Raw genomic sequence first — 16,115 nt, 5'->3', positions numbered from 1 at the left:
TAAACAATTACAAAAGTAAGATATGTATGTTCACTGTTATGATTCTGCCTATTATCAGTGCCTTGTACAGTATATATAAGTAATGAATGAGTTACAAGGAACATTTTTTTTCCCAGGATTTCTAATATTCCTTTATGGCATGAAGACCAACATATGGGCAGACTCAGCTTTACGTAATTTGCGAAGAGGAGATGAAACAGGCTACAAAATCCCATATGGTTTGTATAAAATACTCTTATTTGCTAGTGTACTGTATATAATTTCTTTTCCTTAAACATTAAATGCCAGGAGGCATACATAGTTGACTGTTTGGGAAGTGCCAGAAGTTGTATTTTTTAAATTTTGAGCCTTTATAATGACATTTGTATGGCTACTAGGTATGGCATCAAGAGTAAGAGCAGTAAGAGTAGTGACTCAACGATGTCACAGACTGTGATTACCCCCCCTTCCTTCACCATTTCTGCACCACTTCCCTGGGGTTCTGAGCATTACCTCATGTGTTATACAACAGCCATATTAAAGATTTTAGATTTTTTTTAAATATTCATTATTTTTGCATATATTTCTTTCATTTTGTAATTGAAACAGGAAATTTGAATGATGTTCACCGTCTAAAACCCTTTCTCCATCACTCCATTGTGACTTATTTATTAACTTTAGCATAATACAATAGTCATATAAAGTATCTTAGCATGGTAGCTCACAGTTTTGTATATATTCTTAATTTCACATGTATTTCTTTCATCTTGTTATGGGATATGGAAAATTTGAATCATGCAAACCCTCCATTACCCTTATCCACCAATTGTACACCATTCCTTGGGTGATATATGTGCTAGCTTTATCATTATACTGTGATGATATAAGCACTTCAGATCACTTTTCTGTATATCTTTTACTTGTGAACATATTTCTCTTATTTTGTGCCAAGAAACAGAAAATTTGAAAAAACTTTTTTGTCCATATTGTTATCAACTTTTTTCAAGTCACCTGGCATTTAATGATTAATTTTCTTTCATCATTGCTTTTAAGTAGACTGAAATTATTTTTTCTTGAATATACTGTATTCATTCAATAAATGAAGTCTGTATTACTGTTTAACTTATTTGATATGTTATAGAATTTTTTCAAAGTAATTTAACTTTGTGGTATACAGCAATGATGAACAAGATTACAAGAACTTACATAGGATTGAAGACATGAATCCTTTTAAAGTTTGCTGGACTCGGACCTTATTTTCTGTTTATACACAGTTTCTCCACCTGTCTTAGTAAGGTAGTGTCAGAAACATACAAACATTAGCATAATTTGCAGGCTTCCACTCTAAAGTTGTCATGTATAGTGCAGTGACACCAGAGCCTACCATCTACAGTAAAGCCCCTCAGTACTAATCCATGGTTTACCTTGACCGTTTCAGCCCATTGATAACACATCACTGGCTGTATACCACATTGATCCACTTCATACTCCCCCATGTATGTCTCTCATCCTCCCAGAATCTTAAGGTGGTACTGTTCAAACCCTGATACCATAGAGCCTCTTTCACCCCATCCTTGCATCCCCTTCTTGGTCTCCCCTCCCCTATTATTCCCATCACTCCTGACAAAAATTTTAGTCAGTCTTTCTTTGTTCATTCTCTTCAGACCATTTTGGCACACCTTAGTGATCTCTCTCAGTCCTACCATATATTCACTCTAATGATACCTCACTCAAACACCATTTATTGTCATGGCTATGACTTCTTCCCAAGACATAGCAGTGTACACACCACTCCCTATGCATAAGCTTACCCTACCCCATCTATACCATTAAGTTCACAAATTTTCCTCCTCTGATTGTATGCCTTGAGGTGGTAATCATGCTCTGATTCATGAGCTGAAGCAAAGAAGTGATGTTTTTAGGGATGAACTCCGTCCTAACATTTTCATTCATCTTAATAACGTTTTCTGAATTGCATGATGCACTGTTAAAAATAAGCAGTACTCTAGTTGCTAAATTCTTCCTGGCTCATTAGTGCTTCATAGCTGGATAGAAGGAACCAGTCTTCCACTCATGAAAAATACTTTTGATGACTCAAGCCTTGTGGTTAGAATGTCCTAATCATAAGTAATACACTCATTCACATTAAACACTTGTTAAGGTGTAAACTCCTTCCTTAGTAATTTTCATAAAATATGTAGGATACTGTTGTGCTGCCTCTGTATCAGTACTGGGAGCCTCTTTAGTCATGCAGCCGTTGTATAAACTTTGAAGAGTCTTAAACCTCTCAAATCAGTCTTTATTTGCACCAAAAGGTTTCTCCTTAATTGTCTCGCCAATGTTTTCCTCTCAAATCAGTCTTCATTTGCACCAAAAGTTTTCTCCTTAATTGTCTCGCCAACTTTTTAAATTATTTTATAATGACTTTGGCCTTCTGGTTAATTGTAACATTAGCATGTTCCTTTGACTCTGGTCTTCTATTCAGCCACTTTGGGATTCTCCACTAGTTCCATCACACTGTTTCATCTCTAATACACTAACTTAGCCACTAAAGGAGTGCTAAACAAAGAACTAGATTGTGCTATCTCATTATTTTTCTTTATAATGACAACAGTTGAGTAAGCAAGACCCAAACACTTAGCTGTAAACCTAAAAACCTCAAACACCTCTAATTTAGAACCTAGAATGATAGTTGTATGTCCCGTGCTCTCTTTAGTACCTTTATCATTCCTGGTGGATGTATTGATATGGTATCCTTTGCTTTGGAGGATAGGGAATAATGGGAAATGACAAACAAACAGACAAAAGTGAGCTGATGCTGATGTGTGCCTTTGTTTACAAGCTAACCATCAGTAAGTGGGTTGAAGTCTCAATTTCTATTTTGCCATCAAGTCATAATAAAATGCACAGTGTGTACAAGAAAAACTGTATCTTGAAATCCACCATACTATTTAATTCTTAAAGGAAAATATGAGATAAAAACACTTTTTCCAAATTGGGTGCAAATACAAGGGGTAAAGGTATTATACAAGTCTGTACCCTAATTCTCAACTTTCCTATGTGTAGAATTTAATTTAAGTGAGTTACCATTACAAGGAGGATAGTTGTACAATTGTCACTCCACCCTTGATTGCTAGAGGTTGGTAGTTATCAGCTGACAAAGATTATGGGTAAAATTCTGCCCTGTTTTCATATCCAGTAATTGGATGGTATAAGCTAGTTTCTGCTCACACTGCATAGCAGTCAGTATATCAGTCTCATCCAGATGTAAGAGGATGTTTGGAATGTTCTTTTATGCATATAATAGGACACTTTAGATTGTAGCAGGAAGTGTTTAAACACATGATATATAGGGATATGCATCTCTGCATCAGAGTGGATGGTACAAGTCATTCTCACTGTTAGTGAATATACACACAGTCAGACTGCTCATGCATACCAAGACATGTACAAATCATTATACAGCTAAAGACTGAGTGACTTCCATTTCTGAAGTGAAGGAAAGAATGACATATGTAATGAAGTTCCTCTAAGCCTAAAACATTTTATGGTATACTGGGCTTTATGATGTTTGGCATACACACCTTGTATGAAGGATTACATTATATCCAGAATGGCTGTAAGTTTTTTGCTTTTAATCCAAAGTTTTAGTTAAGGATGATTAGAAGTCTTCATTTTACTCACTTCAACATATGATCTGTGAATTGCTGATCCATAGCAACTCTAATACAATTTTTACACAGAGAATTGCAAATAAATCATAAAGTCTGAGTGATTGGAACATAAGATGTAGTCACTGTGGCTAACAAATTTGACAAAGGTTGTTTAATTTTTTTATTTATTATACTTAATCGCCATCTCCCAAGTTAGCGAGGTAGTGCAAGGAAACAGTCGTGGAATGGCCCAACCCACCCACATACACATTGTATATACATAAACACCCACACATGCACATATACATACATATACATTTCAACATATACATACACAGACATATACATATATGCACATGTACATATTCATACTTGCTGCCTTCATCCATTCCCATCGCCACCCCACCTCACATGAAATAGCATCCCTCAGCTGCTTATAGCTACCATAGCAACCCTACTGACACATTTAAAAACTCAACATTTGAATATTATGAAAGCTGGGTCCCACATGGAACAGGCAAACGCATGAAAGCTATGGGCTGAAAGGCATATAACTAGTAAAGTCCTGCTTTGGTTTAATAACTTAGTTATTTATTGAAGACAATGCTATATTTTTTGATGGAGTATGATTTCCAGATTTTCCCACATCATGTGACAATAAGAGTGTTTTTAATTTTGTAAAAATGGTACCTTTCATAGACACATGCCAGGGGAATAGTTATCATGTATTATTGCTGTTGGTTACAAGCTGATTTTTCTGAATATTGCCATGTTTTGCTACCTCCAATAACTTAATAATTCATTTTAATAATTTTCCACCTAGCCTGATTTTGATATAGGCATCTTTGATTTTGGTTGGTGCCAGTTTGTAGAAGGTTATATATTAATATATTGATTTATTGTTTATGAAACATTATTTTCTTTAAACAGTCTTGGCAGTTAAAGAAGGTTTGGAGAACTGAACAAAGAGAACCTGTAGATCATGTCATTTATAGAAACAGATCAGCTCCTCTGACACATTATGTTGAACATAATTTCCCACACTGTATGCTGTTAAATAGAAATTTAATCAGTTCTGTAATTCGTGTTGCCAGAGAGAAAAAGGCTATATGTCCTTTCAAGGTGGTTGCTTTGATAAAAGTAATCCGTTTACAAAAATGTTAGAAGCACCAGATATTGTAATTCATTTCAAATTAATCAGTTTTAGATTCTTTTTTGGTTTAGGTAGCTGAGCATTTATCCCCATTTGCTTTGCCACTGTCTGTGCTCACAGTTGGATTTGATTTATCCACCTTAATAGAAAAAGCCTCCTTGAATGTCTGAGAAAAGTTTCTTTTTTTGACTAAACAGTTTAACCCTATGGAATAAAAAGTTTGAATAATATTTTTTTCTTGCAGAACAAATATATATTATCCATAAGTAGAGAAAAGCCTCAAAAAAATCCTATAATTTCCTTTGTATTGCTGTGGTAGGGTTTTGAATGGACAGCATTAAGGCAGACGGGCAAACTTTGTATAACTGTTTATCCAAGCATGATTTCACATAGATATATATTCATATGTCAGAGGTGGAGGAAACAAGGAGAAGCAGGAGACCAAACTGAAAGTGGAAGGATGGAGCAAAAAAGATATTTAGTGATTGGGGCCTGAACATACAGGAGGGTGAGAGGGATGCAAGAAATAGAGTGAAATGGAATGATGTGGTGGCCCGGGGTTGATGTGCTGTCATTGGATTGAACCAGGGCACGTGAAGAGTCTAGGTAAACCATGGAAAGGTCTGTGGGGCCCGGATGTGGATAGGGAGGGAGCTGTGGTTTCGGTGCATTTCACATGACAGCTAGACTGAGTGTGAATGAATGTGGCCTTTTTTTTTTGTCTGTTTTTCCTGGCGCTAGCTCGCTGAAGCAGGGGGTAGCGATGCTTTTCCCTGTGTGGCGAGGTAGCAACAGGAATGGATAAAGGCAAGCAAATATGAATATGTACATTTGTATATATATGTATGCCTTTGTATGTGTATGTATATGTTGATATATTTCTGTATGTATATGTACGTGTCTGGGCATTTATGTATATATATATATATATATATATATATGTGTGTATGAGTGGATGGGCCATTCTTCCTCTGATTCCTGGTGCTATCTTGCTGATGCAGGAAGCAGTGATCAAGTATAATAATAATTATAAAAATGTACTTACCTCACTCAATACATGCTTTATATTACTCTCAAGGTGTGAAATTATATAATGCATACTAATTCTACCACACGTATACCAATTCTATGTAATTTTACATATGCTTTCACACTTTATTTCAAATTATAAATTTTACAATTATGATGGACATTTAATAGTAATAACTATTTTATCTCTATAATATAGGCAATAACACTACAGTAATTCTTATTCTAAAACTAAATTTTCATAAGTTGATGCTTTGTTTAGGGGGGAGTGAGTGGGAACTTGTATATTATACATCTTTCATGATGTGTGATTGAGGCATGTGATATTTTTTCAGCCATGACAGAAGGCTGACTGCATCTATGGATAAATGGAATCAAGCATTATCTGGGAATTTATATGGGAATGGGAAGTGTCAAATAATCAGTTGACTATAGCTGCTTGATTATAACAGTTTAAAGGTTAAACACATCAAAGCTTCTGTCAACTGTCCTTGATTCAAAGGTGCTGGTGTTCTTTTGTGGAAAGAGGTATAAGTAACTCTTGTTATTCTGACACCTTTAGGATCTTGCATGCCAGATGAATGCTTTTTCCATTATAGCATGGTTTTCTTGATTATATTGAAAAATGAAAATACTACTGTAATCAAAACTAGAAATATTAACTAAAGACAGGAAAAATATAAAACAACATTCAACAAATGAGTGTACTCACCAACCAAGCATATTGGAGTCCATTTGTCAACTTCAGGTGAACTAGACACTGTACTTAATACCATTCCGAACACTGAAACTTTTTGTAGTTATGTTATCTAAGTCACACAAATTTCACTAAATTGTATAAACTTAAGGCATTGTAATTGACATTCAGGTTGTCTTTTTATTTCTTCATTCACAACACACACTTCAGAAACTTGATGACAGTTTTGTTTTCTAGGAGTCAATCTCAAGCACAGTACAGAGTACATATAGCATATTTGCAAATATACAACTTAACAATTCACTTTATATTTTCTGTCAGTTGACCTTTTGCTGAACTCAAGAAACTTTCTGAAACTTTAAAATTTTCAGTCAACATAGTATAGTAAATATAAAAGAAATTAAACTTTTCATACTTGTATAGTCAGTAACACATTGCTGAAGAACATTGACTGGCAGAGGATTTCCTTGATTACGGTTTACTTGAATCAGGAAATTGTATGTTGGAACAGTGCATTTGCATACTGAAACCATCTAGATGATGCACCTCACCAATATCATATGAATCTTTACAGGCTTTACGGTGTTTTAGGTGTACAACTTATTGATATGGGCAAAAAGCAGAATGGGATGTTCCAGGTGTGTCATCATTTCCTGAGTATTCTGTTCAAAAATGTTTCAAATATTCCCTATTTTAAAGTAGTTCAGCCTCACGTGCAGGAGAATTTTCATAAGACGACTGTTTTACCTCCTGCACGGAATGAAATGATTGCTTCCATGACATGTTTTTTCTAATAGGCCTCATCAGCTTCTTTCCAAGTAATGTTCTCTTCGTTTATCACTATTGCTTCCTCTTTAGAGCCTTCATCTGTGTGCTCAATAAGCTTGGGATCAACAATGCTTAAAATAATTTCCTCATCAGTAGGCCTGTGCTTAACTTCAGCATCCTTATCTACTTCAGCCCACTGATCTAGCTTAGTTTCCTGCAACTCACCCAAAGCATTGTCAAAACGAACAGACTGTTACACTTTGACCACCTGTGAAATGGCGCTTCCTCCCATACTTTTGTTACCACCAATTCCTCACTGTTCTTCATCTGACAAAATATCAGCAGACAAGATGGTGTGCCACTGTTTCTCTCCAAGCTCTTCTCAATTTTATGCCCACAACACCTCGCCATGCACATGCAAGACCATACATAGCATCCTTGTGGTTGTAAATTCACCAAAAATAACTTACAGCCCCGTCGTGGTTAATTCATTAAAGCATTCCATATTTTCGATCACACAATGATCCACTGGGTAGATCAAAGAAAGATATAGATGGGGTAGAGCAGAAGTGCGGTGAATAATTTCCAGACACCAAATTGTCTTACAGTGGGTGAGCCCGATAGTTCTCCAATAAAATTAAGAGCTTTCATTTCCTCAAGTTTCCTAATCTTCCTGTAGTTTGCTGTAATTTCTAATACAGAACTATGGTGGAAACAATTACAGAAAACGTGTCTATCTGCATGATTCCTTGTATTTTATCAATGGCCGTGGTAAGATTTACTTTACTTGTGCGTACCTGCTGCATTGGCACATAAGAGAAATGTGATACGATTTTTATTATTTCTGAAGACACAAGCGACTGGTTGATCATTTCTCACCTAGTGCTGACGTTGGGAACCCGCTGCCGTGTTTCATCCGCATTATATATTTATTCAGATCAGCCTCTGCTCCTGAACCTCCTCTGTATATGTAGTTGAATTTTGCTCTTTGAAGTGAAAATCGGTTGATCTTTGCTCGTCAGCATCCAGTCTAAGATTACCATGCAGTAAGCCATGATGAAAAGTTGCGCTTTTCTGTCAGTCCCATCACCTGTAGATTTGCTGATTTCTAAGTATAGGTCCTGTAATACACACACACACACACACACACCTTCGGGCCGATTTAATTTAACCAATCTGTACAGTACCTGGTACTGACGGTTTATCCTAGAGATTCGTAGATTCAATTTTTCACGGTCTTGTTTGTAGACTCAGGATAGAGCTCCATTATCTTTTCCCTCTGCTTTTTCGTGTCATGCACGGTAGGCAAATATATGTTTTGTATCATTATGTTGCTACGTATCTTGCCTATCTCATGACGTATGATATCCTAAGTAAGAAAGTATGTTGTAGAAAAAACTGGTATACTATCCTCAACTCCAGCATTCGCGACGGTTGGCGACTTGTACACAAAGCGAGTCCGGCATCATTGTCACACTCATGGCGCGAAATTTGAACTGCCGGTCTAATTGGAAAAGGAATGTTAAAAAGATACAGGATAAAAAAAAATGTTTATAGTAATGTTTCAAATGATAGTCTCCGAGATGGACCTGCTACAAAAGCACAAAGGAAGAATTTGAGATGAGTGTTTGTTTTTGCTGTAATGCATTTTCCATTCGCTCTTCCTTTCACACAATACCATCCATACATTTCCAAGTATCAATATTTTTTTTTTCCTGTTGTAAGATTATGTGTGCATTCACAATAACCTTAATTGACTATCAAATCAAAGGCAAAATCCAAAGATGTTTAAACGGTTTGATAAGTAATTGATTATTCACAAATGAGTAGAATGTGATTACTTATAATTCTTTTTGCTTTTGTAATAATTTGTAGTTTTACAGCTACTGTACGTCAGAGGAATTTTGTCTTTTCTGCTAAATAGGCAAAATTATTTTCGTTTGCCATTTACGCTGTTTTAAGAATGAAATTTATTTCAGCTTATGAATGCACTCATATGCTATATTTTCTCTCAATTATTATTATTATTATTATTATCAATTATTATTATTATTATTTTTTTTTTTGTAGGTGGCTTGTTTGAGAGGATCTCGTGTCCCAATTATTTTGGCGAGATCATAGAGATGTGGGGTTATGCACTTGCCAGCCTTTCCCCACCTGCAGCCGCCCATGCGTTCTTCACAACTCTCTTCTTAAGCAGGAGAGCTCTAAGCCACCATCAGTAAGTTCTTACATATTTGTATTTCTGAATAGGAGGGCTTCTGGTATTTCAGGTATGAGATCTTCGCTGGAAAAGTATCTTTATCTTTCATACACATTTTTTTTTTTCTAACCATTACCCCTAGAGTAATTCATCTGTTTCCCCATTTATATAGTTGCCCTTCCATGTACAGCTAGTAAGCTTAGAACTTGTTGAGTTGGCTAATGAATTATATTTTTGAATGGCATTAATACACTTTGACAGAAGAGGTCTGAAAAGTTCGTTTACCAACACTAAATGTATGGTGTTCACTTATTCTTGTACGTTCATTACTTCTCTAGTTTATAGCCCATGCCCGTGTCGAACCTCTGTTAGGTGGAATAATGATGGTAACTGTTTTATTACTCTTTTAATGGTCATGACTCTAGCTGAGCCACAGTAATTGGGTTTCTGGAACTATTGATGTTTTGTCTCTGGTGGACATAATTACTTCAGTCTCATTTGTGAGGGTAGATTATCATATAGCCTTATCAGTTTTAGAATAAAGATTTGATGCGTGCTGGTACCAGCGAACAAAACATAAGTATCATCTTTTTTTTGTATTTTCAGGTGGTATGTGAAGAAGTTTGATGATTATCCTAAGACCAGGAAAGCTGTGTTTCCATTCCTGCTTTAGGAGAGCAGACATTAGGTAATGTTTCCTCTGAGAGTTATTTTGTAATCATTTCAAAGCCTCTGTCATTCTTGTTATTTGTAAATTTCACTATTTATGTGCATACCGAATACTGATTTAGTTGTCGAGTTTATACTTAACCATTATCTTCTAGTAATGACCAGGTTGTTATATTAATCATTGTCAATATGTGACAAAATAAATCACTTAGTTTGGGTTGTCTTTAAGCTTACCTTGGTAAGTGTGCTCCCTCTGCCATCAACTGATGGATCTGTTCTCTGGTTGCTTTCTTTTTAATGATCTAAGACCACTTCAAACTATTTCATACTTTAGAGTTTACTACATTTCATGTATCCTCATTATATTATTTATCCTTTACATAATTTGTCTTCACATATGAGTTTCTTCCTCTGTACTTTCCATTGTGCATACATTCTTACTTCATTGTACAAGAAAATGGCAACTGCATCCATATTTTGCCTTTTAAGATAATGTCTTACATTTATTTTTGGTGCAGCTGTTGGCCTTTTGCTTTTAGTGTGTGCATAATTGACACACAAAACTTTTATAGAAAGTTGTTCATAAGGTGTTCAATTTTGAGTGAAGAATAAGTTATATCTAGGGAATATATTTTTATCAGTGCCATTTACATGTCTGTTTAAAATCATAGTTAGATTCACTCAGCTATGTAGGGTGAATCAGGCACGTACAAATATCAAATGGCTTATACATATTCTTAAACTAGGAACACACCTTATGATAAGTGAAGAAGTAAATCCATCAACAGTTATGGAGATGGACTGACCAAAGAAAAAGCTGGAAATAGAGGAACAGGAGGAAAGAAAACCAAAAGAGCCAGGTGTGGAGATCAGAACCTTTTCTAGATTTCATTAAAAGCTTTCAAAATAGCAACAATAGTGGCATAAACTTCACTAAGAAAACTCAAAGAGCATCACCAAAAATTTGTGATATAGAAAGTATATCATTAGTGGATATTGCCATACCAAAACTGTAATGGTTATCAGTGAGAAAACAATTGAGGTTTAATATGCATAATTAAAGTTGAGAGATTGAAAGACCTTGCAGTAAATAACTTCAATACATTGGTGTAATAGTTGAAAAGCTTAAGATAGTCACTTGTCTTTAGGATAGAATTTAATGTTGCATATTTCCAAATTAATGAATTTCTGATTTAAAAGTAAAAGAAAAACATGAGTAAGCACTGGAACAAACTCGGAGGCATTCTTTAAAACATAAGGAGAGATGCAGTTTAGTTTGTATACCTTGCTTATGCTACGAGCAAAGTATGATAGTTACAGAATCAGCAAAAATGCAAATCAGGTGAAAGAATGCTAGAATCATCCAAAGCAGAATTACAGGAAAAAGTAGAGTTAAATAGAGTTGCTCTCTCTATAGGAGACAGTCATAAATTCATTGGTATGGAAAAGTGGGAGAAGTAGACTGACATATGTTATTAAATATTTTTAGCCAGAAACCAGAAAGACTTCTTGATGGAAGAATTAGGTTGAATGTTGGTGTAGAGTCAAAGAAAAGAAAGTTTTTCGATTCCCAATGTTCAAATGACCTCAGAACAGGAATGATTGAAATGTCATTTGGATGAAGAGATAAACTTGGAGGAAGAAGGGATACATGGTACAGATGATTCCTAACTTACGATGGAGTCATGTTCCGAGCAACCCATTGTAAATTGAAAATATCATAAATCGAAAATATATTTAATACCGTATATCGAACCTGCTAAACATCATAGCCTAGCTGAGCATACCTTAAATATTCTCAAAACTTACATTAGCCTACAGTTGGACAAAATCATCTAACACAAAAATTGCTTAATAATAAAGTGTTGAATATCTCACCATCATAAAGTCGAAAAATCGCAAGTCAAACCACCATAAGTTGGGATCATCTGTATTCCTTCATTCCCTCAAGAATGACTTCTTCCATATACTTAGTAGGGGGAGAAGCATTATCTGAGGAAAAGTAATCAGTCATCTCAAGTTCATTACTTAGAGTTGACAAAATGTATAATGAGGCTGGCCTTAGAATTGTAGTTTCACATTTTTCTTATCAATATTATCTGTAGGCTAAATACTTTTACAGACAAATTATTCAGGAAGAAATCATGCTTCCTGCGGGTTTGAGACAGCTGTGAGCCCTTTCAGGTAGATCAGTTTGCAATGCAAAACAATTGTCTGATCTCAAAATTTTTACATATCACCATTTCTGGATTTGACAACTTTGGCTGTGTGTGTATTGTCTCTGGATTGAATTTGATGACATACCATATACAATTTGTTTTTGTATGTGCCCTCTGTTGTTATTTGTGATGACCACATTGATAAATTGAGAGGGAAGGGTTTTGGTGATTGCCCTACATTGTTTTATCCAGTCCTTGGTTTCCTCTTCTGATTTAGAGATTCAAGCAGACTTTTCACATTTCTTTTTCAGTTTTTTAATGAGAGATAGGATTAATGGTGACCAGTCATTCTTACCTAGGTTTAGAGGCTTTTCAGTGAATATTTTTCACAATAGGAACTAACATCACAGATCATCTCTGAAGAGAAAAAAAAAAAATGATAGGCAACAAGGGATTGATTAGGTTTTTATTGATTAGCCAATTTAGTCTTGAATAATTATTTTCACAATATGTAATTTTCTTTAATTTTTGAGCTGTGAAATGTCTTCACTCATTCTTCTAAAACATTGTAATACTGACTTGCCTACCAGATCTTTAGAATTATTCTTTAAAGGTGTCTTAAACTTTATTTCCCATATTTGAGTATGGCCATTTGCAGAAAAGTCAGAGTAAACTGTTAATATCCTTAAGTTAACTAAAATTCTAAAGTGAAATTGTGTTCCCTCTGAAAGGTATCTTTTGGATGATTTTATTTCTTACAGTTAACTTGAGGAGGATTAAGGATATCATCCCTATCTAGGGACATTGTGGAACCAGCATATAAAGACTAAATCTAAATATGGGTCCATGTATTTTGCTCATCGTAAGCTTAAGTGGATGTTGTGTATTCAGATTGCACATGGATATCAGTATGTCCTGTAGAGTTATTTCTGGAATGCTAACAGAATTTTCTTCATTTACTGGAGGATATATCTTTATGTGTATCAAAGCCTTTAGGCAGGACATATTATTCCAGTCTAGTTTGTAAACATAACAGCTATATATGCATTAATGCAGATAAACCCACCATTAAGTATAAACACCAAATATTCTAAGAAATATTTGTTCTAGCTCTCCACTGAAATACTTTGTGAAGTGACAGTGGATCTTGTTTATCCATGATTTTTTTCATGATAGGATAAGATACCTACATATTTGCTCATATTATCTGATGATCCATATCTCCTCATGTTAATGACCAAGTGGATGGTCTTCACCTTATGTATTACTTTTTATCACATTATAATCCTGAGGTCCTTGCCTCTTATTGCAACTCGAAAAAGGAGCTGTTAAAGTCCAGGATACTTTGTTTTCAACTTTAGATGAGGCAAACTCAAGATATCTACCAGTACCCACCCTGACTTTGGACAATTTTAAGAGCTGAGAATTAGGAAAGTTGTTATAGGTGATGGGAATCATTATGTCAAATTTTTGACTTTATTTGAGGTTAACTCCTCTACAGTCCATCATAAGGGCAGTGTAACCTATTTTGGTACAAATATAAATCATAGTTTTACTATTGATGTTTACAAAGAAAAAGTCTATTTTACTTAGTCCTGCTAGATTTGGACTGGAAGACAGTAACCCAAAGTCCTTGTCATATCCTGTATGACTCTGAGTCTCATAGAATGCAAAGCTTTATACTAATATAGTAATACAGTTTTCTGTGTTCTGTTTTAGACTTTATGCCCTTGTTTCACCCTTTAAATATAGGGAGAGAGCTAAGTGGTACTACAATGGATAGTTAGAAATAAATATTTAACACGATTGAAAAAGTGTAGTAAACACTAGTAGCAAAACTTATCAGTATAAATATTTATAGCCATGGTAAGTAGGGATCATGTAATCAGATTTTAATCGGATTAAATGATTTGTCATTAAATGTACACAGATAGGGAGCAAATATGAGCACATACTTAGATGATGTTAGATTGTAGATTTTTGTGGCTAGATGTATCCTAGCCACATACTTTATTTGGTGTTCTTAGATGAATATAATGGTAGTGTCTTCCAAAAGATTTACTGTAATCAGTTTTTCTCAGCAAGGTAGTTTTACTTGGTGCAAGGACTTTGCAGAACAGCATTGTTACTGAAGAGGGATCCTAATATTCACTCACATAATGTAAATGGACTGAACCAGGCATGTGAAGCGTCTGGGGTGAACCATGGAAAGGTCTGTGGGGTCTGGATATGGATAGGGAGCTGTGGTTTTGGTGCATTACACATGACAGCTAGAGACTGAGTGTGAATGAATGTGGCCTTTTCTGTCTGTTTTCCTGGCACCACCTCGCTGAAGCAGGGGATAGCAGTGCTGTTTTCTTATGGGGAGAGATAGCAACAAGAATGGATGAAGGCGAGCAAGTATGAATATGTACATGTGTATGTATGTATGCATATGTCTGCATATGTGTATATATATGTATTCCTATGAGTTCCCATGGACTCATAGGAATATCTTGATCACGCGCAAAATTGTAATCCTTTCCAATATATATGTATGTATATTCCGCATAGAAGTAGAGCGGGGGCTGGAAATCCTCCCCTCCCATTTTTTTAATTTTCCAAAGGAAGGAACGGAGAGGGGGAGCCAAGTGAGGATATTCTCTATAAGGCTCAGTCCTCTATTCTTGGTGCTACCTCGCTAATGCAGAAAATGGCGAATATGTATGAAAAAGAAAAAAAAAGTCTGCATATGTGTATGTATATGTTGATATGTATATGTATGTGTATGTGCATATGTGGGCGTTTATGTATATATCTATATATATGAGTGGATGGGCCATTCTATGTCTGTTTCGTGGCGCTACCTTGCTGACGCAGGAAAAAGAGATTAAGTATATTAGATAAATAAATATAAATCTTAGTGATAGTGTAAACATTTCTCATTTTCAGTTATATGATTTTATGCATCTAATATATTACTATAAGAAGCCTTCTTTACTTCTAAAGTTTGAAGAATGCAGAATAATTTTATTTTGAATTTGGATGAGAGAATCGTATGGAAACTATCTGATGTCAGAATTTGCCATTTGTCTCTAGTTCTTTAAATTTTTGAGAATATTGTTTATACTTGATGCTATGTATAAAGTTTATATTACTGTAAGTTAGTTTAACTTTCTGAAATAATGACCCTTTTAGTACCAGTTATGCTAGTGATAAAGTTGTTAAAAGTTTAATTGTAATTTAACTGACAGTTCATCTCACTTCATCCTTTCACCAAACTTTTTAAACACAATATTGATATCTGTTGTGGTTTACACTGTAACTGCATTGCAATAAATGTCTTTATTACATACATGTTTTCATTGCTATCACCATCACAGAATATTTAATTTGTAATTAACATAAATATGGAAAAGTCGTTAGTATAAACTTGGCCTATATCAAAATTCAAACAAATATGTGGGAAAATCCATAGCATAATAACTTTATACAGTTAATGACATTCATTGGTTTAAGTATATTACAAGGAAAGCAGTTACGTTTTGCATGCATTCTAAGAAGATTGTACAAAATATGAGGATCAGTACTTTATGTGGTTGTAGGAGGTTTGATTGGCTTGGTTGAAAAAAAATAATGACTCAGGGAAAACTGAAGAAATTAATGGTTTTGGAGAATAATATATTAAAGTTGCTATGTTGTAAGAAAGACCAATCCACTCATGTACATACATGCACATGCATGTACACATACATACGTATAAACACATACACAGACATATACATATATATATATATTTATATTTTTTTTTTTTTTTTTTTTTTTT

At 34.8% G+C, this 16,115-nt stretch overlaps 1 protein-coding gene across 4 annotated transcripts in view; it reads left to right on the top strand.

The window, feature by feature from the left end:
• The window catches only part of LOC139749065 (3-oxo-5-alpha-steroid 4-dehydrogenase 1-like), a 52,306-nt gene that overhangs the window by 10,055 nt on the left and 26,136 nt on the right, over positions 1-16,115 (top strand). Inside the window, exons 3-6 of one of the 4 annotated variants that reach the window (XM_071662522.1) lie at positions 117-218; positions 9,350-9,500; positions 10,089-10,170; positions 13,072-15,642. In XM_071662522.1, coding sequence (XP_071518623.1) covers positions 117-218; positions 9,350-9,500; positions 10,089-10,155 — 320 coding nt within the window. In that variant the 3' untranslated portion in view covers positions 10,156-10,170; positions 13,072-15,642. Of the gene's footprint in view, positions 1-116; positions 219-9,349; positions 9,501-10,088; positions 15,643-16,115 lie in introns of those variants that run through there. The other 3 variants (XM_071662520.1, XR_011712881.1, XM_071662519.1) reach the window with 3 other exon arrangements.

Source organism: Panulirus ornatus, chromosome 6 (assembly GCF_036320965.1).
Source record: "Panulirus ornatus isolate Po-2019 chromosome 6, ASM3632096v1, whole genome shotgun sequence".
In the NCBI taxonomy this organism is placed as follows: domain Eukaryota; kingdom Metazoa; phylum Arthropoda; class Malacostraca; order Decapoda; family Palinuridae; genus Panulirus; species Panulirus ornatus.
Note: the sequence above shows the minus strand (reverse complement) of the source record. Positions and strands in the feature narration are given on the sequence as shown.